This window comes from Clavelina lepadiformis, chromosome 4 (assembly GCF_947623445.1).
Source record: "Clavelina lepadiformis chromosome 4, kaClaLepa1.1, whole genome shotgun sequence".
NCBI lineage: Eukaryota > Metazoa > Chordata > Ascidiacea > Aplousobranchia > Clavelinidae > Clavelina > Clavelina lepadiformis.
Genome location: NC_135243.1, coordinates 408,359 through 431,719, shown reverse-complemented (window position 1 = coordinate 431,719; position 23,361 = coordinate 408,359). Strand labels below are relative to the sequence as shown.

The following is a 23,361-nucleotide window of genomic DNA, read 5'->3' as shown; positions in this document are numbered from 1 at the left end:
CAGTTACCAGAAGCCAACTAAATTAACCCCACACCTCATGCAGTCTAGCTTATATAGAGGAACAGACTTCTTCTTCTCGCTGGAAATCATTAGTTTTGACTCATTGCTGCCACCAACTGATATCAGGTTATGTTGAAACACGTGGTTTAGTAATTTTACATCTAACAATTCACAGTGACCTAACTGGAATAATGACGGTTGAAATTTACACACAAGACTTGTGGATAGTTAGGACTTTTAACAAAATGTAAGAACTTCATTGAATGAATTCAGTGTAAATTATTTGATATTTTTAAGGTATCTGTAATTACATTTTTCTTTTGACTTGTTTCTTTACTAAGCAGAAAGCTAAGTTTGTTAGCTTATTTCTTTGCATTTGTTTTCACTACGACTATGATAACTATGTCTCTAGCTACAAGTCGTGCTTCGTTATTCAGTTCCACATCGCACAATCAATCTACGTCATCAATCATTGAAACGGAGTTGTCTAAAGCTGCCCTGAAAAGCAGCTTACTGGAAAAATTCATGCAGTGAAAATCACAAAATTTTACTCCATTCCATTACAAGTTGAAACATCACCATTTTGGTTGGTTGGTGCTTAAAATACTTTACATAAATTGAGATGATTTAAAATCAGTTAGCAATGTTATACGTTGACAAAATCTATTGGCAGTAACAGTTACGTAATGCTTCATGACGCGAATATGAACAACAACGAGAATCGTCCCGTTGAAAAGTCATCTCGCATAAACTGGAATGCCTAAAAACCCCAGATTCCAATTTTCAACCTGGGATCGAACAAATATCATAGTTACGTCATAATCGCAACTTTCTTCGGTTAAGATCATTGTCAGGAAGTGTAAATTTATGTCTGTTCGCAAATGATGTCATAAAGCATCAAAATTACTTCAGAAAACAAAAATTGGCGACGATGTAGGAGGATTGCCATTTTATAAGATGTCGATGTGATCTACTTTTAAATATATGCTTTGTATCAGAATTGCAGGTTTAATATTTGCTGAAGTCAAAGTCATAAAATAACGAAGGACAAATAAAATCGAAAGGCCACACACTTCAATATAGAAGCTTCTTTGGCTAAGTTACTGTAAATGATTCACAAATTTTGTTTTAAAAACGCTTTTATTACATTTGACATTCATAACGTGTTATATACGTTTACTTGCTGCTGGTAGGCGACATAATAGGAAAAATCACTAAAAATCGTATTTCTTGTACAGTTTAGTGTAAAAGCGAAATAATTACCTCGTTCTATTTGTTCTGGCTAACCTAAGCAAAAAAATTATGTATCAACACAGCTTTTCTTGCGTAACAATAGATAATGTTAAAACGTATTGTTATCAAACAAAATTACCCTTTGCTCTGTATAAAATAATTATTATGAAAAACACAGGAGACAACCATTATTTTGCTTCGTGTACAAGCGATTACTTAAGACTAGCGCAGCAAATGATATACAGTCGAATCCGCTTAATTCGGACACCGGATAACTCGGACAACCGCTTTATTCGGCCAAAATGCTCGAGAACGGAACAAAAGTAAAAATTGAACGTAAAAAACTCTTGTTAATTCGAACAATTCTCAACTTAATTCGGACACAGTTTCGCAATTCCTATCGTTAGGTTATGACAAAATAAATAGTACTTCTTTCGTTTTAACACAAGATGCAGTTGCATTATGAGTGATTATGGTGAAACAATGACGATCGATGCAGTAACAATCGACAATGAACTCATATAAGGCAGTGCCAGCTTCATAGTCGCTTTTACTTCGGTACAATTGTGTCCATCTTGTAGAACAGAATGGTACAGAAAAGTTTAGTAAAAAAAGTGAAATTGTTCACTAAAGTAAACGAAGAAAAAAATAAAGACGCTTGCTTCACACTTGGGCAGTTAGCTGCGTTGGTGGGGATATCAAAAAGTGCGTATATGTGTGTGTTACACAGTAATATACAGTATTTGTTGAATCGTTTGGTATCGAAATACTGTACAATACAACTAACCTGAAGGTATAACTCTTGTGCGTTTTATGCGATCACTGCCAATTACTGCAGTATAGCGCAGCTGCAATTCATTTATTACGCAACAGTACAGTATTTTAAATGCGTTGTTTGCCTTTACGCATGACCATGAAACGAACAATTGATTTTCCGATTAATTCGGACAAAAGCCGTTTCTCCGCTTAATTCGGCCAAAAGTGAGCGGAACCAAAGTGTCCGAATTAAGCACAGTCGACTGTACAACGTACACATAAAAGCTAGGAATAATCGTAGCGCCAGCACGTGAGGTAGAAATAAAGGCAACCGGATCGATTATTTATTGATACGCGATAAGGCGTGGGGACGGTCAATGAGGTCATAAAATTGCGTAAATGTGTGGTCAGACGAGTAGTTGTGAGACGGGACCTTGGGTAGATACAAACTTGTCCTAAAACATATTTTTATCTTGTAGGCCGTGTATAATCAGTATCTGCTGTAAGTTGAGAATGCGATCTCTCCAATGCTGGGCTGCAAGGTCACTCACAAGTAGTCGAGAAGCTTCAACAACTCGCATCAGGTCGCATGGAGCTGGATGTTGTGTCTGGCTGGTGTTGGAATAAGCTGAATTCGCTTTCAGTGAATTATCTCGCAAATTTAAAACTTGTAGAAGCAGTGCTGAGGCTAATGCACGTGACAAGGTTTGAAAGAGCGAGAGCAAAAAATTCGACCAGATGTTCTTTGAAACAACACCGCGGTTATTTTGTAATTTATATTATTACCGCTGTTATTTTGCGAGTGACGCAAAAAATATTGTCTACGAGTGCATCAAAATACGGCTTAAAAACGTAAAGTTTTGACAAAATTCAGTAAATTTAGAAAAACATAAGCCGAGTTAAAACATTCGCTAGAGCAGAAGTTAATAAACGAACATTAACACGCATACATCGTATAGCGGCTTCACCACAATGAAGGAAGGTCAAAGGTCAACCATAGAGTTGTGAAACTTCCTTTTACTCAACACTGACAGCGTTAAATTGTTTCGAAAGAGAATCTCTCGCAAAACCCCGTCCCTGCCCCTATAACGGCACTCTCCGCCAGTGCCCGGGAGAAGCTGGAAGTTCTTGAGAACGACCGGATATCTGGATCTCGGGGTCGAGTAGGAACCAATTCGGTCGATGTGGACGTGGATAGGGTATTTGGAGTATTCACTTGGGTATTAGGAGGTGGATAGGGCCGAGGCAGCCCTGGTTAAGCGGGACGTGGTAGCCCACCATGCACTTGAGGCAGTAGAATCAGTAGATAATGGCAGACTTGGTGATCGCTCTCGGCGCGTTCAAGTTGTTTATCACCATAGGGGATGTCCCTTCGAAATCAGACGTCGCGTTTCCCTCCTGCAAGTCGATCTCCACGCGGAGGTTGATCACTGATCCGTCGTCCATCTTGTCCGACTCGCGAAGTACGCCGTCCGTTGTCGTGGAGATGTCGCGCAGATCCTCTGTGACGTAAGCACGTTGCCACCGACGACGGCCGCGTCATCATCGGGGTCGAGTATGGACCACTTGGGTATTTGGAGGTGGATAGGGGCGAGACAGCCCTGGTTAAGGGGGATGTCGTAGCCCACCATGCACCTGAGGGAGTAGATGATGGCAGACTTGGTGATCGCTCTCGGCGCGTTCAAGTTGTTTATCACCATGGGGGATGTCCCCTCGAAATCGAACGTGGCGCTGCTCTCCTGCGAGTCGATCTCCACGCGGAGGTTGATCACTGATCCGTCGTCCATCTTGTCCGAAGCGCGAAGTACGCCGTCCGTTGTCATGGAGACGTCGCGCAGCAGATTTCTGACCGCGACCTCGGCGTGGTGTTGAATGTGTGCCATGTAAGCTTGGACCACTTCCAACCACTAACTCGATATAAGCTCCTGGACCAGGTGGATCCCCTAAATAGAAAACCTTGTTGAAATGTCTGTGATTGATACAGTTGTGATGTCAGAAAGACACTCACCTTCTGGTTAGCGGCAACTTGTGCCCTCAAGTCGGCCAAGTTGTCATGGAGATTGCGGGTTCCGCTACATCCCGGGAATTTTCTTGGTGAAAGCAGAACGGCCGTTACATCTGTGACGTCAGAGGAAAAATCAAATTTGCCAACATTTACAACAGGCATTTATAATTTGTCTTAAATAAATGCCTGGGCTACCGTAAAACTAAGTACACCATAGACAGAAAATAGACCAATGCAAGTTTAAGTCTGTAACATTTATCACATCACCAAGCAAACCACATGATCATACTCACAGGAGTGATCACGATGAGATCAAGAAAATGAACTGGTCCAGCGCATGAATCATTGGAGAGGATGTAATCTCCCTCGTTAGTCTCTATCGCCACCATCTGCTACTGCACCCCATCTTGCATGGCCCCTAGGTGGATTGGGATGTGAGGAGCGTTGGAAACAAGACAACCATCGGGTCCGAAAAGAGCGCAGGAGAAGTCAAGTCGTTCCTGTTGATTCATGTAATGTTACACATTAAATAAATAATCAGTGTTCTAACGACACACAATCATCATAATAGGACTACAATCTACTACTCAGTTATCAAGAACATATTTACACAAGCAAGTCTTGCAATATACACAAGACTATACAGGACTTTCAACGACTGAACCACAGATAAAATGTCAAGGGCTGAGAAAACTTGGTGCAATAAATTCGCAGAAATTATACCAAACAAATAAAAGCAGTGCTGGATGATTATCTAGACCAGTAATATAAAATAACAAACATGTATAAATATGACAAGTTCAAGCCAGACAAATACCTTAATGTTAGTGGATATCGCTGTCCGTTGTAGAATCCTACCTGTCTGTTCTGCAATGCTCATGAACCTTTGATGTCAAAGGTCAGAAGTTATTACATAGTGATGGGGTCAGTGACCCCAGTCTAGCACACATCCCATAAAAGTTAATTGGGAATGACAAATAACCCAACCTCACTTACAATTAAACCCATAATTAATCATTGTATGCATTTGACATTCAATTTTCCAGTTATTGTCATTCGGGTAAATTGTCAGTCATAAAAATCGCTTCAAGAAATTCAGTCCACGAAATAACAATTAGCAATTACAAATAACACCTATTTAAAATAACGGAGAATGACCCAGAACCCAGCCACACCTTACAACTACCCCAATGGTCATTGCATGCATTTGATATTCAATTTTCCAGTTCTTGTCAGTTATAAAACTTGCTTCCAAAAACTGTATCTACGAAATAACACTGACCTGTGTGAAAATATAGAGAGTTGGATGGCGTCCAATTCCTTGCCAATATGCTTCGGCTTTCCCTTCCCTATCATGATGGTGATGTCACCTGAATAAGCGAATTTTCACAAAATTACAATTTCTAATCTCGGCAAGCTACAATGATGTAGTCAACTTATCACGTAAGAAAGAGACCAACCTCGTCAAACTCTAAGTGATGTCACCATGACATCATAATGTAATACCATTTTTGTTACCATGATGTCATAATGTAGTACCTTTCTTAGTCATCTTTGCCTTGCAGTTGGGTTCGGCCAAGATTGTGCCGTTATTGTCGACGATGATTGCTGGACCATGAATCATAGAACCACATAACCTGTTGCCATGTGATGGGCCCTAGTGCCGAGATGACCTCCATGGAAATAAAATCTGCACAACACAAGCTCTATTATGACATCACTTATTGTAATAAACAGTCGATGCATGCAGTTGACAACATGCATTTGCTCTTATGTCTGGTAAGATCTTACGCACAGAGAAACAGAGCATACTTAGGTATGTAAATTTTGCCATTTTAATTAACGTTTAGCGACAGAAGTAGCATGAACTACGACCAAGATACCTTTTGCAGCATGTTATCTTCACAATCACTTTATAAGTTACCTCGGATTGATGCAATTATGCACGGTTGGAGATTTAAGTATTTGTAATAAGACGATAGCACGGCATGCACATAGGTGCAGAAAATAAAAATTAAACATTGATATTTAACAACACTTTAAAGTTTAAATCATCACAAACCGTATTGTTACCAGTCGTACAACATTTGCTCTGGCAACAACCTCTCCAGACACAGATTGGCGTCACAGTTAGCGGACAACCCTTTCTGTAGCATGTGGGGCCTGGGTGGGTCCCAGCAGATTGAGGGAGGACTCGGGCTGACGACAAACAATCTCAACCGGAAAAATTGCATAGACCAGACACTGCTGCGACTGTGTCGATGCCAAGCTGTGATGAAAATGTTCAACTGTCATAGAAATCAAATAAAATAAGACAACATATTCTACCGTCGGTAGAAATAATGCAATTCATTTTAATTTAAGATTTCAAAATAAAATACCTGTGGTGCTTTTATGGTGACACCAGCTGTAGTAGACTTGAACACATGCTCATATTCCCCGTCGTATCGACTTATGTCTATTGATGTTGCTACATAAATAATGGCACAAATTTCATCACATCACAATGCAAGTATTTACATGTCACAAAACATTGTTTATTACAGAACAAAGAACTTGACAGGATATCCACAAATCATATAAACAAGTGCCCGGCCACGTGTTTACGACACCAAGCACTGAAATAAATGGTTGGGACACTACGATGACAACACAAGGACATAACTTACGTAATCTTATTAATATTTACCTAGCTTGCGCATGCATGCAACGTACATGCTCATACTGATACTGGATATCCTAGCGGCACCATACCTCCCATGTTGTACATAATGCCGGGTTGGTCTTCAAATGACGTCATAGCGTACCCCATTACACCACGTGCTGGACAATATTGCTCTACTTCCATCGAACCTGAGCATAGAGGAGTGTGAGATGTTATATTTTATATCAGAAGATGTAATCCCAGGAGGGCCACAGTTTTGAACTCATGGGTTGCTTTGGGTGTTGAGTTTGTACAGGCAGGCACAACCATATGCACAAATAATGTCATAATTAGTTTGAGTCCTCACTTGTTTCTATTTCTAGCTACAACAGCATGAAACAAATAAACTACTTGTAATGATTAATGCAACGCCCCGCGCAGTCATCAATCAACGCCCCTTGTAGCTTCGTCGCATATCTCGTAATCACGCTATTTATGTTCTCAGTTCAGTCCCTCAGTTCTTTTCAGTTGCATGATTACGATTCACCATTTTAAGATTACCAGTTTTCCTTTTATGCTTTTGTTTAACTTTACCTTTTTGTGTTGCAGCTTAGTTTAGTTTTTTGTCTCTTAAAGCTGTGCAATTAGAATACAATTATTTACAACTGTCTGTTCAGTTCAATTTAAGAGACAAAGATCAATGTCGTCTACAATAAATGCTTTCAAGCCTTCTCGACTAGAAATCGATGTGAACTCGGACACTGCTGCAAAATCTTGGAAACATTGGAAAAAGACATTTGAGAACTATACCATAGAACACGAAGCGCAAGTGAACAGCACGGCATTTAACAAACTACGTTTATTGACCAATTTCGTTTCTGCAGAAATTTTTGAATTCATAGAAGACTGCACTACGTATGAAGCAGCTGTCGAAATTCTTCAAGACTTGTTTGTCAAAAAACCAAACGAGATTTTCGCTCGCCATTTATTGGCGACCCGCAAACAACAAAACGGCGAATCTTTACAAGAGTTCATGCAAGCTTTACAAATCTTAAGCAAAAACTGTCAGTGTAAGGACATTTCTGGTGAACAATATCGAAAAGAACTATGTAGAGACGCCTTCATAAATGGAATTTTATCACCCATTATACGACAACGTTTACTGGAAAACAGTACTCTTGACCTCAAGACAGCATTCGACCAAGCAAATGCCCTGGATACGGCTCATCGGAACTCGCTGGCTTATAATCTACCTACAACGATTGCTGCTGCGGAAACGTGCGAACCTCTGGTGACGATCCCCAAAGAAAATTCAGAAACTTCGGCCACTAACATGGTGCACTCTCAGAACTTTGTTGCAACGTCGAATCGGAAGAAGTGCTACTTCTGCGGTTACAACTACCACGAGAGAAAATATTGTCCCGCCCGGAATTCATCATGCAACAAGTGTGGTAAGCTTGGACACTTTATGAAAGTTTGTAAATCTAAAACAGGCCATGAAGTTTCTGCAACTTTAACGCCAGATCTACGGTTATGTGCATTGTGTCCTTACAGCTTATCCGCTGCAACATTATCAGTTTGCATAAACGGAAGAAAATTATGTGCACTGGTGGACTCTGGGAGCTCTGACAATTACATTAGTAACAAAACTATACAGTCGCTATGCCTTGACGTTTCGCCAACGCAGCAAACAGTATCAATGGCGCAATCGAAGTTATCCTGTACGATAAGCGGCGTCTGCGTTGCTGATGTTGCAATTAACAATCAAACGTATACTGCTGTAACCTTTGGTGTCATGGATCATCTCTGTGCGGATATTATACTTGGCCAAACTTTTCAAAAGCAACATAAACGGCTCGTAATTGAGTATGACGGCTGTCTTGAAGATTTTGTTATATCTAAATCTTCTTCTTGTGCACTTCCTGCTGCATTAGTGCCAACCGAAACGCTATTTCCAAACTTACCTCGGAACTGTAAGCCAATCGCTGTGAAATCTCGGCAGTACAACCAAGCAGACAGAAACTTCATTGCCAGCGAAATCAAGAAATTGCTCGAAGATGACATTATCGAAACCAGCCGTTCACCCTGGCGTGCCCAAATTGTTGTTGTACGAACTGGAGAGAAAACACGTATGTGTATTGATTACTCGCAGACGATCAATTTGTATACAGAATTAGACGCATATCCTTTTCCCAGAATAGATGCGATGGTAAATCAACTTGCAGAGTATAGCACTTACTCTCGATATGACTTGAAATCTGCTTACCATCAAATTCCTATTCTCTCTTCAGACCGTAAATACACTGCATTTGAAGCAAACGGTAAATTGTGGCAGTACAAACGTATCCCATTCGGAGTCACGAACGGTGGCATTAATTTTCAACGTGCCATCAATCGCATCATTGAAGAGGAGAACTTAAAAGACGTTTATGCTTATCAAGATGACGTAACAGTTTGTGGCCGAAATCAAGATGAACACGATCTCAACGTAAAAAAGTTTCTAAAGGCCTTCAAGCGTCGAAACTTATCGTTTAATGAAACCAAAACCGTCAAGTCTGCTCCTCACATCAACGTTCTAGGGTACAGAGTCCAGCATAAACTTATTCAGCCAGACCCAGAACGGTTAAAACCCCTTCAAGAGTTTCCTCTTCCTCAAAACAAAAAAGGATTACAACGAGTCTTGGGAATGCTGGCATATTACGCAAAGTGGATTCCAAAATTTTCCGACAAGGTGAAACCACTAGCAACAGCTGACTCCTTTCCTTTAAACGACGAGGCTTGTCAAGCATTCAGCAACCTTAAAGGCGAGTTAATGAATGCATCCCTTCAGTCAATTGATGAAACATTGCCGTTTGTAGTAGAATGTGATGCATCTGATGTCGCCGTCTCTGCCACCTTGAATCAAGGTGGTCGCCCCGTTGCTTTCCACTCTCGAATGCTCCATGGGGCGGAATTATCGTATCCTGCAGTAGAGAAAGAGGCGACTGCAATTATCGAAGCCACCAGAAAATGGAGAGATCTCCTCCTTCGTCGACATTTCGAGCTCATAACAGATCAACGATCAGTGGCGTTCATGCTGGACAATCGCCGCCGAACAAAAATTAAAAACAACAAAATTCAAACTTGGAGAATGGAACTTGCGTCCTTAGGTTATACCATTCACTACCGACCAGGTAAGCTAAACGTCGGCGCTGATTCCTTCACCAGAGCGTACAGTGCATCCGTGAATCAAAATTGTCAAATCAATGACATTCATGACATGCTGTGTCACCCAGGTGTAACAAGATTACTGCACTTCGTTCGAACAAAAAACCTGCCTTTTTCCACTGAAGAAGTTTGCAAAGCGTGCTTGAACTGCCGTGTCTGTCAAGAATGTAAACCCCAGTTTTATAAAATGCCTGAAATGAACCTCATCAAAGCAACAAAGCCTATGGAACGTGTTAGTATCGATTTCAAAGGACCTCTACCATCTAAAGGTAAAAACAAGTACATACTCACAATCATTGACGAATACTCGAGGTTTCCATTTGCAACACCATGTCCGAACATGCACTTATCAACTGTCGTCGAAAGTTTGAAACTTTTATTCGTACTTGTAGGTTTACCTAATTATATTCATTCAGACCGAGGTTCATCATTCTTGTCAAAGGAACTACAATCCTATCTGCATGGCCTCGGTATAGCAACGAGCAGCTGTACTCCATACCATCCTACTGGAAATGCTCAAGTTGAACGGTACAACGGTATCATATGGAAAGCAGTAACACTCGCCCTGAAGTCAAGGGGGATGAATGTTTCTGAATGGGAACAAGTGCTTCCCGGTGCATTACACTCGATCCGTTCGCTCCTATGCACCTCAACTAATGCTACACCGCACGAAAGATTTTTCGCCTTTAACCGACGATCGGAAAACGACACGGCCCTGCCATCGTGGCTGGTGGGTCCAGGCAAAGTATTCCTTCGTCGATTCGTCCGCTCAAGCAAACATGAGCCTTTAGTCGATGAAGTTGATTTGGTCAACACAAATCCAACGTACGCACGTGTCCGATATCAGGATGGAAGGGAATCAACGGTCTCGTTGAAGGATCTAGCCCCTTGTCGGCCGCACGAGATTGAAAGTGAACAACCTGTCACTGCTACACCGCAAATCCATGATACTCAGAACATTCTTAACAAACCTGAACAATCCGCTGAAGTGCCCTTAACTTCAGCTGAGCAAATGGTAATCGAACCGGCAGAAGCGGAGATTCGTCGGTCGGCCCGCAGCAATAAGGGAGTGCCTCCAATCAGATATGTTACCGAACCATAGATTTGTCATACGCTATTGTTGATGTGTTGTACTCATGTGCAATTGTTGATATTGTTGATACGGTTTGATTTATTTAATTCGCATGTTATATTTATTTACGCTATGCTTCGTTGTTGGGCCGGGAGAATGTAATGATTAATGCAACGCCCCGCGCAGTCATCAATCAACGCCCCTTGTAGCTTCGTCGCATATCTCGTAATCACGCTATTTATGTTCTCAGTTCAGTCCCTCAGTTCTTTTCAGTTGCATGATTACGATTCACCATTTTAAGATTACCAGTTTTCCTTTTATGCTTTTGTTTAACTTTACCTTTTTGTGTTGCAGCTTAGTTTAGTTTTTTGTCTCTTAAAGCTGTGCAATTAGAATACAATTATTTACAACTGTCTGTTCAGTTCACTACTATAATTACATACAGAAGTGAGGCCTACTTGAGCTCTAGTCAGACACTACCTTAAGCGTATTTACTGTACTAAAACTAACGGAAAACTAGAAAATCAGTAAGGGGAAATTTGAGTTTTTTGGTTGGCTTTAATGGGAAAGCAGATCAAAAAGGTTAAGAACCGCTGCTTTAAATCAAAGTAAAAAGTGGTAATAAACTCATCCTTGATTAAGTATTTAAAACCATAGAAACTATAAAATAAGCAAAGACGAAAAGTACAAAACCCACGTATAAAGTCACCAGTAGGTAGTAGCTTAATACAACTGCATTGTCAACTGGAAATATCAGAGTTAATAAACTTACGAGGTCCAACATTTTTGGTCTTGATTGGTTTCCAATGTAAAGAGGATATCTCCAACCCTCAGTGAGAGCAAGTGCCATTCTCTCATGTTACCTCTCGAAGAGAGCATTTGTGGCGACCGTCGTTTCCATGGTATGAAATCGATCCTACTTGAGTCGAATGATTCGATCATTACAATTTTCAACTCTTTAAAACAAAATTAAACTATGCATACATAATTAGGCGGTGTATAGATTCATAGCTCTGTAGTTTTAGCCATGTCAACAAATGATTAAACTTGAGGAAAAGATGGGAAACTACGCTTAATTACATACAAAACTACAGACCTATTTGTATTTAAGCATAAAAATTCAAACTACATTTTATAACAATCTTTTTAGTTTCGTCAACGAAGCAAATAATTAAACTTGACGGAGCAATGAGAAATTAAAATCATCTGCAAATTTATGATGAACTTTTCCATAAATATGTTTATTTTTGTCACAAACCTCTTCCATTATCCTTTGAATTCCTTCCTTGTGAGCATCAGGATAATTTTGTGGATCAACAGACAACAGCTTCATCACTCTTGTCTTCCCATCTAAGAATGTATAATTAAGGAAATCAAGAAGTTAAACAAATAAAATTATTTGTCAATGCAAGTTTGCAAGCAGCAGGTTCAGATCTGTTAAACTTTATTTGCAAAGCATAAATATTGATACAAAAATAAAACCTAACTGTCAAAGAACTGGCTTCTCTATATAAAGATTAATCAACTACTAACTACAACCTCATACTAACTTGGGCACTTTGCATTGATGTCAGTGAAGGTTTCTCCTCGGTCAATCACAAACTGAAAGTTTCTTTTGCTGCTCATCTTCTTTGTCAAGTTAAATAAACAGGAAAACAAGTTTTATGACATCCAGCTGTTTGTTATATCTAAATAAATTTAAAGTTTGCATGTAAATATGTGTTTATTTTACTGTATTCGGTAGATCCGTGAGCTATTTTGTAACTTTATTTGCAATTTACCGCAGACATCAGTAAGTTGGCAGATCTGTGAAATACTTCCGCTGCATTTGCAATGAATGCTTTTAATATCGATAATGAAGTTAGGATTAGCAATTTTATTACCAAACAATTCTTCAGCAGCTAGGCTACACTGCAAAAAAGTGTTATTAGGCCTAGTTATTACTACAAAATGTTCATCATTTACTAATAAGACGGCAATTTTGTTTGAAAAACATTGCCCATGCCTTATTGTGATCCAAGTACCCATAAATCTGCCTACATACAGTTTGCAACGCCTTTTGATGGCTGACTACGCACCACCGATGCACTGGAAACAATGTTGGTTAACTAAAACCCAGTGTACGATGTGATTGGCGTTTACTTCGTTATATGTGAAAGACTAGTGGCTTATCTCATTCGTGTCATGTAATATACGAAGCCACTTGACACAGTCAGAGTTTCTTACCTAACAGTTGCTGTTATTGCGATAAATATCACATTAATATTGAGATGGTGACATTTCGTCACTGTTTAAAAACTTTCTCATTCGTGCAATGTGGTAACTTTATGAACGTTTTTATTAAATGCAAGGCTGCGCAAGGTCGAAACAACTTAAAAGTAACTCCGCGTAAGCACAGCAGGCCGAGATATTCTACAAATTTCATGAAGAGTAAGGAAGGTTGCGTTTCTTCCCAGAGAGCACGAGCTGTCCCGAACGTAGCCTACTTGAACAATCCAGACTCTTACAAACCCAACTTGTATTGTTGAACTCGTCTGCTCGAAGAACGAGTACGCATATACATATACAGTATGAGCATAGGGCCTATACTATATTTGCTCGCTGTATAGCGTATACTATAGGCTATGCCTAAGTTATAGTAATAAGCTATACATAAGTTATTCCGTCACGGATGGGCGCATAAGCACATGAAGCAGTTGTGTGAAGTTTAAAAAAGTAAAATAGGTAGCCTAGAACAGAAATAGCGTAGGTAAAATAAATTGGAATCTAACAATAGAGAACCCAGAGGTTTGGTCCCGACTGAGTGCGTCTAATTGTTTTCTCCGTATACCTTCAATCATAAACGAAATAAATTCCAGCACTTCCTTACAACTAAGTGTATGAACTGCGGCGCTCGTTAAGTTATGACTCCGGTTGAAGAGTAAGGAAGGTTGCGTTTCTTCCCAGAGAGCACGAGCAGCTCTGAACCTTATCTAGTTGAACAATACGCATATAAATGTACAGTATGAGTATAGGCTATACAGCGAGCAAATACCATGCATCGCAGTAATTAACGCAGGCACGATTAAAGTGATATGTCCAAATGAAGACAGCAGAATCACCGCCTGGTGGCAATGTGGCCGCCACAGTACTAACTACTAACTACTAACTACTAATGTTGATGCCGAAAGAATAGTTTCGCCAAATAAATACTTCCATTTTGTTGCCCCTTTTATCCGAGGGCGGCTTCTTTTTATTTTTCGTCCTTTCCAAGCAACTTGTATTGAATGAAGGCTAGCGCGCCAGATTCTTTGTAAACCACTTTTTATAATAAGGCGCCGCGTCAATGTTAACATCCGTAGATATAAGAATGAAGGCGTCGGAATAGATAGGAGCTTCCTGCAGAATGCAAACACAAGATAATTAGCTGCTAATGAAGTTTGAAATGCAGAAACACTAAAAGTTTTTTCCGGTCAGGGTTTGTATAGTTTACCGAGGCTGAAACAGGAATAAGGTACACTTAGGTAGCTTGGTTGGCACGCACTAGCTACTGGTGCCAGATAATGTTGATATTTCATAGCAAGCTTATTCATTTTAGTTGTAAAAATCTTGTTTGATGGATACTTTACTTGGAGGTTTTAGTAAAAGTGGGAATGGTGGTCTTTGTAGGTTCCCGAAATAGGATGAGTCTAAAAACCATGACTCCGATCACATTTGCTGTACAGCTTACGCTAATAAAAGCCGACTTTTTATTTGTTTCAAACTATGTGTTATCATACAGTTTTTTCATCATAGCCAGCTACCAGTAGACGGTGATATAGACTATGCCACAATTACTTTAAGGTTCAATTTTTCTGTGAAAGTCATATGTAGCCTATGTATCTACTACTCTATGTAGCCTACTACTACCACTTTGGTATCTACTCAAAATATAAATTAACTTCGAAATTTACTGTTTTTCAACATAGAAAAAGAACGAAGAAGTTTGTGCTTGTAAATAAAAACACTTTAACCAATTTTGGAACCACAGTTCACGATGTTACACTTTTGACCACTTGATGGTGACAAAGTGTAATTTGGAGTCTATTCAACACTAAATGGCTCAGCGCTATGGCAACCGCACAGAAATATCTTAAATTAAGGAAGGGAAGCATTTTGTTTACCGCATGTTTAAATATGTTTGAACTGTTCTTAATTAACAGCTCAACTTTACCCAATTGGTTTACACGGACAACGAGTGCCAAAGCATAACTGTGGATTGGCAACTTGCATGTATCCATGTTTAAAAATGAGTTCCAACAAGAATTGTGATAAAAATGAGCGATTTTTAGCAAATAGCAAACAAACAGACGGAAAGTTCTGCTGATTCCTAATGGCCAGGATTGCAAAGGGGACAATGAAACACAAATGTTTAGTAGGCATAATAATTATTTTATTGAACTTCGGTAACTTGGCATTGCACTGTACAAATATTGAACTAATCACAATTACAGAAATATGCTTTTACTGCAAAGTGAATTTTTAAATTGCATAATATCACAAAAACACAGAAATACGAATAGGCACTTCAGTAACATATGGAATAAATGCACAAAAGATTAACTTCAACATAAGCATGATAACAAGAAATAGTGAAAAAATGAAACATCCTAATATACAACAGCTATTTCTTGGTTCTTGGTTTCTTTTTTAAATTCAAAAATGGTGAAAAAATGAAATATCCTAATGTATATGATGATTATAAGCAAGTGAAATACAAAGTAACTTGTAGAAAAAGAAATCAATATCAATTACATATAAAACCTAAAAACGATTCTAAGCTAGATTCCAGCACCCAAAGATGTTTTGGCTGATAAACGGCCAATCTAAAGGGTTGGGACTACTCAGTAATCACAGCCAGGGAAGAAGTAGAGAGATTTATCAAGATGTGGATTCACATCCGGCAGTTGCTTTGATATATCTGAGGATGGTTGGCCCATTGCTTTTGTGACCTGAAATTAAAAATTGCTAATAGGTTTATTGCTCATACTACACTCAATGCAACATACCAAAGGTAGTTATCAGCTCATCAGTTATCGCCAAATAAAAAAATCTCGTTCCACACCTTTTGTTATTCATTGAAACTGTAAAAACAAAACAAAAATCAAAGTGGAAACTTTACGGACAAATTACCTTTGTCATTAAATCCAGAAAATGGTCATCTTTGGCATTTTTGGAAAACACATCAACAACGGCGTTGAAGAATCTTCCGAAATAGCTCACGCAACCTGCAGATTAAACATTTGTCAGAAGAATCAAACCAAAACGACGTCGTCATACTCGACCCATACAACCTCCTGATGTAGATTGGACAGTGGCGACGTGGAGCAATCTTGGAATGTTATTTGAACCGTCAGGATAAAGCCGCAAGTATTCTTTATAGATACGTTGATATTCTTCCTCCATATCTGTTTTCCAAGCAAAGTTACATTAAGTGGGGGCTAGAAGCTATCACAAAACAAAACGAAGAACAAGTAATACAAATTTCCAAGAAAATTTAATGCTCTAAATAGAAGATGCATCTTTGAGAGCTGCTGGAGTGAGCTGAAGTCGAATTAAAAAACATCCTCGAACCAAAATAAACTAATTCGATATCAACCACATTATGGGAAAGAGATGTTAAACCAACTATCACCTGTAGTAGATGGAACTGGTTGCTTTGCGCGTCTCACTCCTGTGTCTGTGATACCTGGTAAAAACAAAACCCAGTGTGAATATCCTTGTTTATGGAGAGAATTTTATCGCTCAAATCATGATTCTACCAACACTTTAAAACATAGCGCTGCTTCTTAACACTAAGTGGTTCTCATTTATTGGCACCAGTCTCGCACGAATCTTGGCCATAACTTGTGTCGATAACTCGGATAGAATTTCCCGTGAGCTTTGTGTCATTCATGTATTTATTTCATCATGACATAATTTTCTTGAGTTAGTGAGTAAAACGCTGCCAGAGTTGTAATCTTACGAGTTCCATCATTCGTTTCACTAAACCTATTGTACATCAGCATGTTTTATCCATGAAGAAACAATATAATCAAGTTAAATCAAAATCAACAACATTTGTAATTTTTATGTCAATCCAATAATACAACTATCAGCGACAGTCAACCAAAACTCAACTTGACGTTAATCTTGTGGACAGTCGAGCTTACTCTAGTCTAGTAGTCACAATCTATGTAAAATGTAAAGACAATGTAAACTACGATGACTGCAAAGCAACATCTGTAAGTAGGCAACTTAAATCAGCGCGAACACTTTCTGGGGATGAAAAGAATTCAGGACCATAAACTCATACTCACTTGAGACTCATAAACTTTTGCCCAGAACCCACATTTAACCACGTGCTACGATTTGTATGATGTTGATGTGATAGCAAGTTCTATTACAAGTTAAACTGCACATACAAGCTAATTGTTACACAATTAAAACAATACCTATCATAGACCCTGTCCGAGTTGCGGCCTCAATTTTAGAATTTCTCGATCCCCTACACTTAACAATGGAAATTGTCGACGTACTTTAATTCTTTTTTGAATGACAAATACATATCTTCATGATGATTTATAATAAATAAACAAATTTCTACATTTTCCAATTGTGTACTTCTATCCATTTTTGTAATATTAGGCGTAAATTTGTTAAACTTAGAAACTATTTTGTGGGTTTGGTGGCCATGCTAACCTACCATCTTCTAGCACAGCGTGGTCCAACTTCTTTTCATCGCGGGCCAAAATCAGAAAATTTTTTATCTTACGGGCCGATGTTTTTAAATTAGAACTGAAGAACAATGTGACATTGATATTAGAACTGAAAAAAGTTCTCTTTTTTATTAAAACTGAAATTAGAATAGTTCAAAACTTAGTTGATAAAATTTAAATGCTGATCAATGTGACATCTGCGGTCGAGGTTCTTCCTCAACAATAGCGACTATCAAAGCTGACTATCAGTTCGCGGGCCAAAAAATCGGTGCTCGCGGGCCAACTTTGGCCCGCGGGCCTGCAGTTGGACCACGCTGTTCTAGCACAACTGCATTATTGCTATGATGCATGTTTCACGCCCTTGGGCTTCGTCACTTTTTCCTACTCGTTAATTGCTCGTGAGCATGTGTTTTATCGTGCTATAAGTTATAGCCTATAACTACAACGGTTAGCATCGTAACTTTCGCTCCGCACAGTTAATGGCAAAAAATAAACAATACAATATTCAAAGGTGGCTAACAACTCAGTACCTACCATCTTACAGCAGTTAGCATCGTAACTTTCGCTTAGCATAGTCAGTGGTGGAAAATAAACAATATGGTGAAAATACAAACAACAAGAATTGAGCATTCCGTGCCAAAATTAGCGTCTTTGCACGCATAAGTTTCCGTAAAAAATTGTCATACTTTTTACTCTGGCAAATATAGAAAACTGGAATTTTAAAATCGCAGACTAGGTCACGCACGGTCTCCTAAGTCATCATCATCTCTTCTGTAAGTCAATTGGCGTTTAATGTTGGTACTGCTGGGTATTGCCAGAGGTGCACAGCAATACCCGGAGTTCCAGATCTGCTGGAGGTGGCCCAACGCTTTCCTATAGCTACATTACATACTTTTGGATTTCAGTCAGGCAACAGACTGGTGGATATTGACGAGGAAATTTCCGTAATTACGAGCATAATCTAGACTTTTATTCAGAAGTTCGCTGCAATTAACCGATTATTAAATCTTCAACATCCGGATGCGGCGGAAAAGAATGAAGGTAAACTACTGCGAACCCATGGCCATAACCGAAGACAACAGGCACAAACAATAACCTATAGCGAGCCTTCAAGTTTTATTCTTTTAGTTTTCTACACTCACTGCTTTTGTGTTTCAAATTGAGCAAAATCTGGCCATAAACATGCTCGATTAAAAGCGTTTTGGGCTACATCTAATCTCACCTCCGGGAGATCTGGACCTGCCGCTTCTACCCTACCACTGCATTGCAGTTTTGGACCAAGATATTTATGTTTTGGACTTTCGGTAGCTTACTGCCCTCGGCCGGGGAAAATGTTTCCCATTTTGAATTCGGCTGCAGCCTGCCAGTGAAACAAAACAATCTCTGTCTTCAACTGATTGGCATGACTTTTAAGTACAGCGATTTCAACATACTTACACTCCAGGAGCCCAGGGTAAAACTTTTTGCATCAAGTAATTGGTTTACGGGCTCTAGTCTCCGCAAATTGTAAGTACAGTAATATTAAACATGGGTATTCCCCTAACTCGGCTTCAATCAGACCTGAGTTTAGAAATCTTGGAGTAGAAAACAATTTAAAACATTATTAGGGCAATGAGGGCCTCTCATATTAGAAAAAGTGATAGTTGCTAAACTTATTGTTATTGTTGTTTTTATTGATACTTCATGTGGAATGAATATCAAAAATATTTTCTAGTTGCGAATACGTTTTGTCTAGAAAAAGCAAGATGGGCACAAAGTGCAAGAAACCAAACAAGAAACTGGAAAAGAGTTAAAAAAATAAAGAAATTTGACAACTACGTCAAAAAAACTGTAAAATAACATGAACTGTGCACAAGAAAATAACCAAAAATGCAATAGAAAAAAGTCAAAGTAGTAGTGACCTTAACCGTAAAGAGTGCCGACTGCAAAGATCCACACCACATACAGTGTGATGAAGGTTGCCTATATAATAGAAGTCTATATAATAAAATGTTTACAATCGCACATTATAACGTCACAAAATACTTTATTGCCTTCCACAAAAGGAAAAACGAAACATGTACGACACGTAGGAAAGCACATTACGTGTTGATGACACCGAGAGGAAACTTATATGGATTCTATTCCTTTGCTTTCTTCCGTTTTAGTACCATGCTTGAATGGCGTGAGGTCAACCATGAATATAGTGACAAATAAAGAAAGTGTTTCAACAACGATTGAAACATTTACTTCAAATACCAGAATGCTGTGATGTAGTTATAAAGGTTTTATGTCTAAACACAATTATTTTATGTATAATTCAGTTTAGGTATAGCTTACGTATTGTATTTTGAAGGTAAATTTCTATCCAGTCTTGTGACAAACAATATCAAACAGCGGTAGGTCTACATATCTATGATCGTCCGTATGGCAAGGCCAGCATTATCCATGTAATCAACCACTGGGGGGGCGTGGACAGTGTTGCTGCAGAAGTCAAATGCAACAACGCAATTTTACCTCACACCACAAGTGGTCAAACGTGCTGGTGACGAACCCAACGAAGCGTAACGAGTTCTTGCGAAGCGTTCCAAATAAACAGCAAAGCTTGTTCTCGGTCCAGAGACGTTTCTGCAGCTGGCCTTTACGTCAATGCAAACCACGTGTCCAGTTCCACCGAGATCTCCGATTGCTTGGTGTGGTGTAAAGTTGTAATCGATGATAGAGTTTGGCAACAGTGCAACATTATCTCACCGTTGCAATTATCTTATCAGACGAATACAACACTGCATATGCTAATAAAGACGTAACTATTGATCGCTGTGTAGGTATCTGTGTCTGACAATTGCCCTCAAAGCTAATAACACATCACAACAATAATCTCTAGTAACATAGCATGTTCAACATGATACAAACATGATATGTCTTATATTTTATCACGCACAACTTGGCTGGAACTCGATTGATTGAAGATATATAAAAAGGTTGACATTCCCAGCACACAGATTGAAAACGATTGGAAGCTCGAAACATGAAAGCAAATAAATCAACTTTTAACTTATATCCAATGAGTTACTATGTACATTGGCTTTTTCCCCCAAGTTCGATCGACTATCACTATACTATGATGACTGAGTAGAAATCACATTATATTAACACAGCACGATTGACCGCATGATGTTGCCAGAGCGCAATTCTACGTCCAATGACTCAGTCCTCGCCGCCAGAGCGACCTGGGACAGAACCTGCTTGTTGAGATCTTCACTTCGATCTTACAACATTGACAGGTCTTTCCAATGGGATGAACGCAAAGTTTTCCTTGAATCGGAAAAAGAGTTGTACCTCGATGCGGAGCAGTAAATCTTCCTTGCGCTTCTTTAAGATTGATATCGCGGTCCCAGTTGATCAGCATCACTCATGCTGTGAGGTCGTGATGTGAAGAGGAGACCAAAATTTAGCATCTCTCATCCCATCTCTGGTCACACAAGCTGCAACATTCAGGTGTGATGGAGGTTGTATGTGCAATGGAAAAAGCCAACCACTCAATACATCGCACTCACATATTATCAGCAAGTTACAAAATTCTTGCTATTTGGCTAATAGGCTAAGTTAGAAAAGTCGTTAAAACGGTCAGTTTTTGCACCACTTAAACCCGACGATTGTTCCTCATTGCTCGAGCCACGGTTACTGATGTGAGGCCTTGGTGAAAATTGTGTTTGTCTGATATAAAAAGACTGACAGAGATACTGATAAGTCCTGATTAATAAGTTAAATAATAATTAATTTATAATTATTTATATTTATTATAATTATTTATCTATTTAATTTATAATATTTATTTATAATAATAAATTAATAATTAATAAGTCCTGATTAAAGTTTTTCCGTTTAAGTAGAGCTAACGCTTGATGGTTTAGTAATACTCTACTCACTATTGCAAATCAGTTTGCTATGGTTCATTGTGACGTCATTCTCGAGTATTACGTCACATTTTAAGCAGACCGGACATAAATGGTTTGCTGCAAGATGTGCGCTTGTAATTGTTCAGGCAGGCTCAGGTTAGAAAAATTTAATGTTTTATATGGCCCTGTTTGAAGAGCGTTGTCGTGTCGTTTAGTTGACCCAAAACCTGACCTGGTCCAAGCGCGGATTAAAACCGTCAATCCAGAACATCATTGCTGCGTTGCAAAGCAAACCAAAATTTAAGATCAGACGCCTAACGTACCACGGATAATCAGTTCAACTTACGTCGGTTGAGCATAGGTCAGGCTCGAATAGCCGAGATTAATATGCTTGTGTGTGTTTTCCAAAACACCCCAGTCTCAAACGAAGAACCTTGAATGTGAATGTCGTTGCAGTGCAAAGCTAAGCTATGGCAATTGGATCTCAAAGTGGATTTTGAGTGAGTTGGTTATTAGGATGGTTCGGGAATGTGGTGCCATCTTGACGGCGTTAAGGTGGTTTCAAAGACCAAAAAATTTCTTAAAATCTTTGTTTGTTTTACTATACAGTGAATTTACTAAATGACCGATTGTTCAAAAAATTCAAGATGGGGCTCTCTGAAATTTTGCATGTCAATTTAGTATGCTTTGAACTACCACTCAGTAAAATGACATCAAAAAACAATGATTCAAACTCTTTTTACAGAGGTACAAAATAAACACTAGAATTTAGATCTAAAAAGCAATTTTAGCTATTTTCATGCTAAAATTTTAGCATAATTCTGCACGCGACCTGGGACATTAAAGCACACCAACTGCTAGGGTAATTCCCAGGCTAGAAAACAACTCCAAACATACTGTAATCTGATTGTTCTAAACAGGTTTTTTAAAGTCCTTTGTAAGAAGCCCAACAAATTCATAGAGATCTTAGTTTTAGGTCTTTGACGCCCCCTTAAAAGACAGCAATTAACACCTTTTTTGATCCCCAGGGCATTTTGTTCGTTAATAGTAACAGTTGTAACTCTTCTTTTCACTCCGGGACGTAATCCCACTTACGACTTAATGACGTTGTAATGAAAAGTGGTGTATGGTACCTTAACCTGTAAGGTTTGCCCACTTCCTTACAAAGTCTGTTTACTTGTGTATGTCTGAACAGTGAACTTTGATAGACTTCAGCAATAATAACATAGGAATGACAACTTTATAATCTGATTGTATTGAAGCTTCATTGAACGAATAAATCAAGATAGAACATTGTGACAGCAACAGCATACAGACATGTTGCGGCGTTGAAAGTAATAGCCAAAAGACTGAATAAATCAAAATGCACACACAGTAACAGGAAAACAATCGGTTATGTCACAAAGTGTTATGCTTCACTGATTCGATAGACGAGAGTTCTATGTCTTAAACAATTTTATATTACATTAATTGATATATTTATCACGGCATCCAGGCCGGATAGCGACTGTCAAAACAGCGACTGTCATAATGGCGACTTCATAATAGCGACGTAATCAAGTGAGCGACATTCCAAACAGCGATTGTATAAATGCCGACCGCATTAAAACAGCGACTGTTATGATAGCGACTTAACTAGGCTTACCATATTTTTTTGATTGAAAAGCGGGACGCTTCAGAACAACAAGCCCTATCAGATAAATGTGGTTTACATTTTACTAGAAGTATGAGACTATTTTGGATTCCTATCGTAAGGGACAACTGAAGTAGTAAGACACCAAGAAAAACTAAAATAATGGATTTTACTAGGAAACAAAACAATGTTCAAGCATTTGTAAATTTACATAATC

At 38.9% G+C, this 23,361-nt stretch overlaps 2 protein-coding genes across 8 annotated transcripts; both read right to left on the bottom strand.

The window, feature by feature from the left end:
- Positions 1-972: 972 nt before the first annotated feature.
- Positions 973-12,601, bottom strand: LOC143452215 (5-oxoprolinase-like). Of its 7 annotated transcripts, XM_076953099.1 has the most exons (11): positions 12,468-12,601; positions 12,176-12,267; positions 11,700-11,873; positions 6,749-6,847; positions 6,376-6,464; positions 6,057-6,263; positions 5,534-5,684; positions 5,277-5,364; positions 4,288-4,494; positions 3,998-4,107; positions 973-3,932 (listed from the first exon to the last, which is right to left on the bottom strand). In XM_076953099.1, exons 3-6 carry the CDS (start codon positions 11,857-11,859, stop codon positions 6,210-6,212), a joined length of 402 nt encoding a protein of 133 aa, XP_076809214.1. In that variant the 5' UTR covers positions 11,860-11,873; positions 12,176-12,267; positions 12,468-12,601; the 3' UTR covers positions 973-3,932; positions 3,998-4,107; positions 4,288-4,494; positions 5,277-5,364; positions 5,534-5,684; positions 6,057-6,209. The 7 variants fall into 6 exon arrangements, with proteins under 7 accessions (XP_076809214.1, XP_076809208.1, XP_076809211.1 ...); XM_076953096.1 differs by lacking the exons at positions 6,376-6,464; positions 6,749-6,847; positions 11,700-11,873; positions 12,176-12,267; positions 12,468-12,601 and having other exon boundaries at positions 974-3,932; positions 6,068-6,195; XM_076953093.1 differs by lacking the exons at positions 6,376-6,464; positions 6,749-6,847; positions 11,700-11,873; positions 12,176-12,267; positions 12,468-12,601 and having other exon boundaries at positions 974-3,932; positions 6,057-6,210.
- Positions 12,602-15,312: 2,711 nt separating this feature from the next.
- LOC143452038 (uncharacterized) lies at positions 15,313-19,091 on the bottom strand. Its single transcript, XM_076952859.1, has 5 exons — positions 16,756-19,091; positions 16,571-16,624; positions 16,230-16,343; positions 16,069-16,163; positions 15,313-15,887 (listed from the first exon to the last, which is right to left on the bottom strand). The coding sequence occupies exons 1-5, from the start codon at positions 16,829-16,831 to the stop codon at positions 15,780-15,782; spliced, it is 447 nt and encodes a 148-aa protein (XP_076808974.1). The 5' UTR covers positions 16,832-19,091; the 3' UTR covers positions 15,313-15,779.
- Between the last annotated feature and the right edge of the window lie 4,270 nt (positions 19,092-23,361).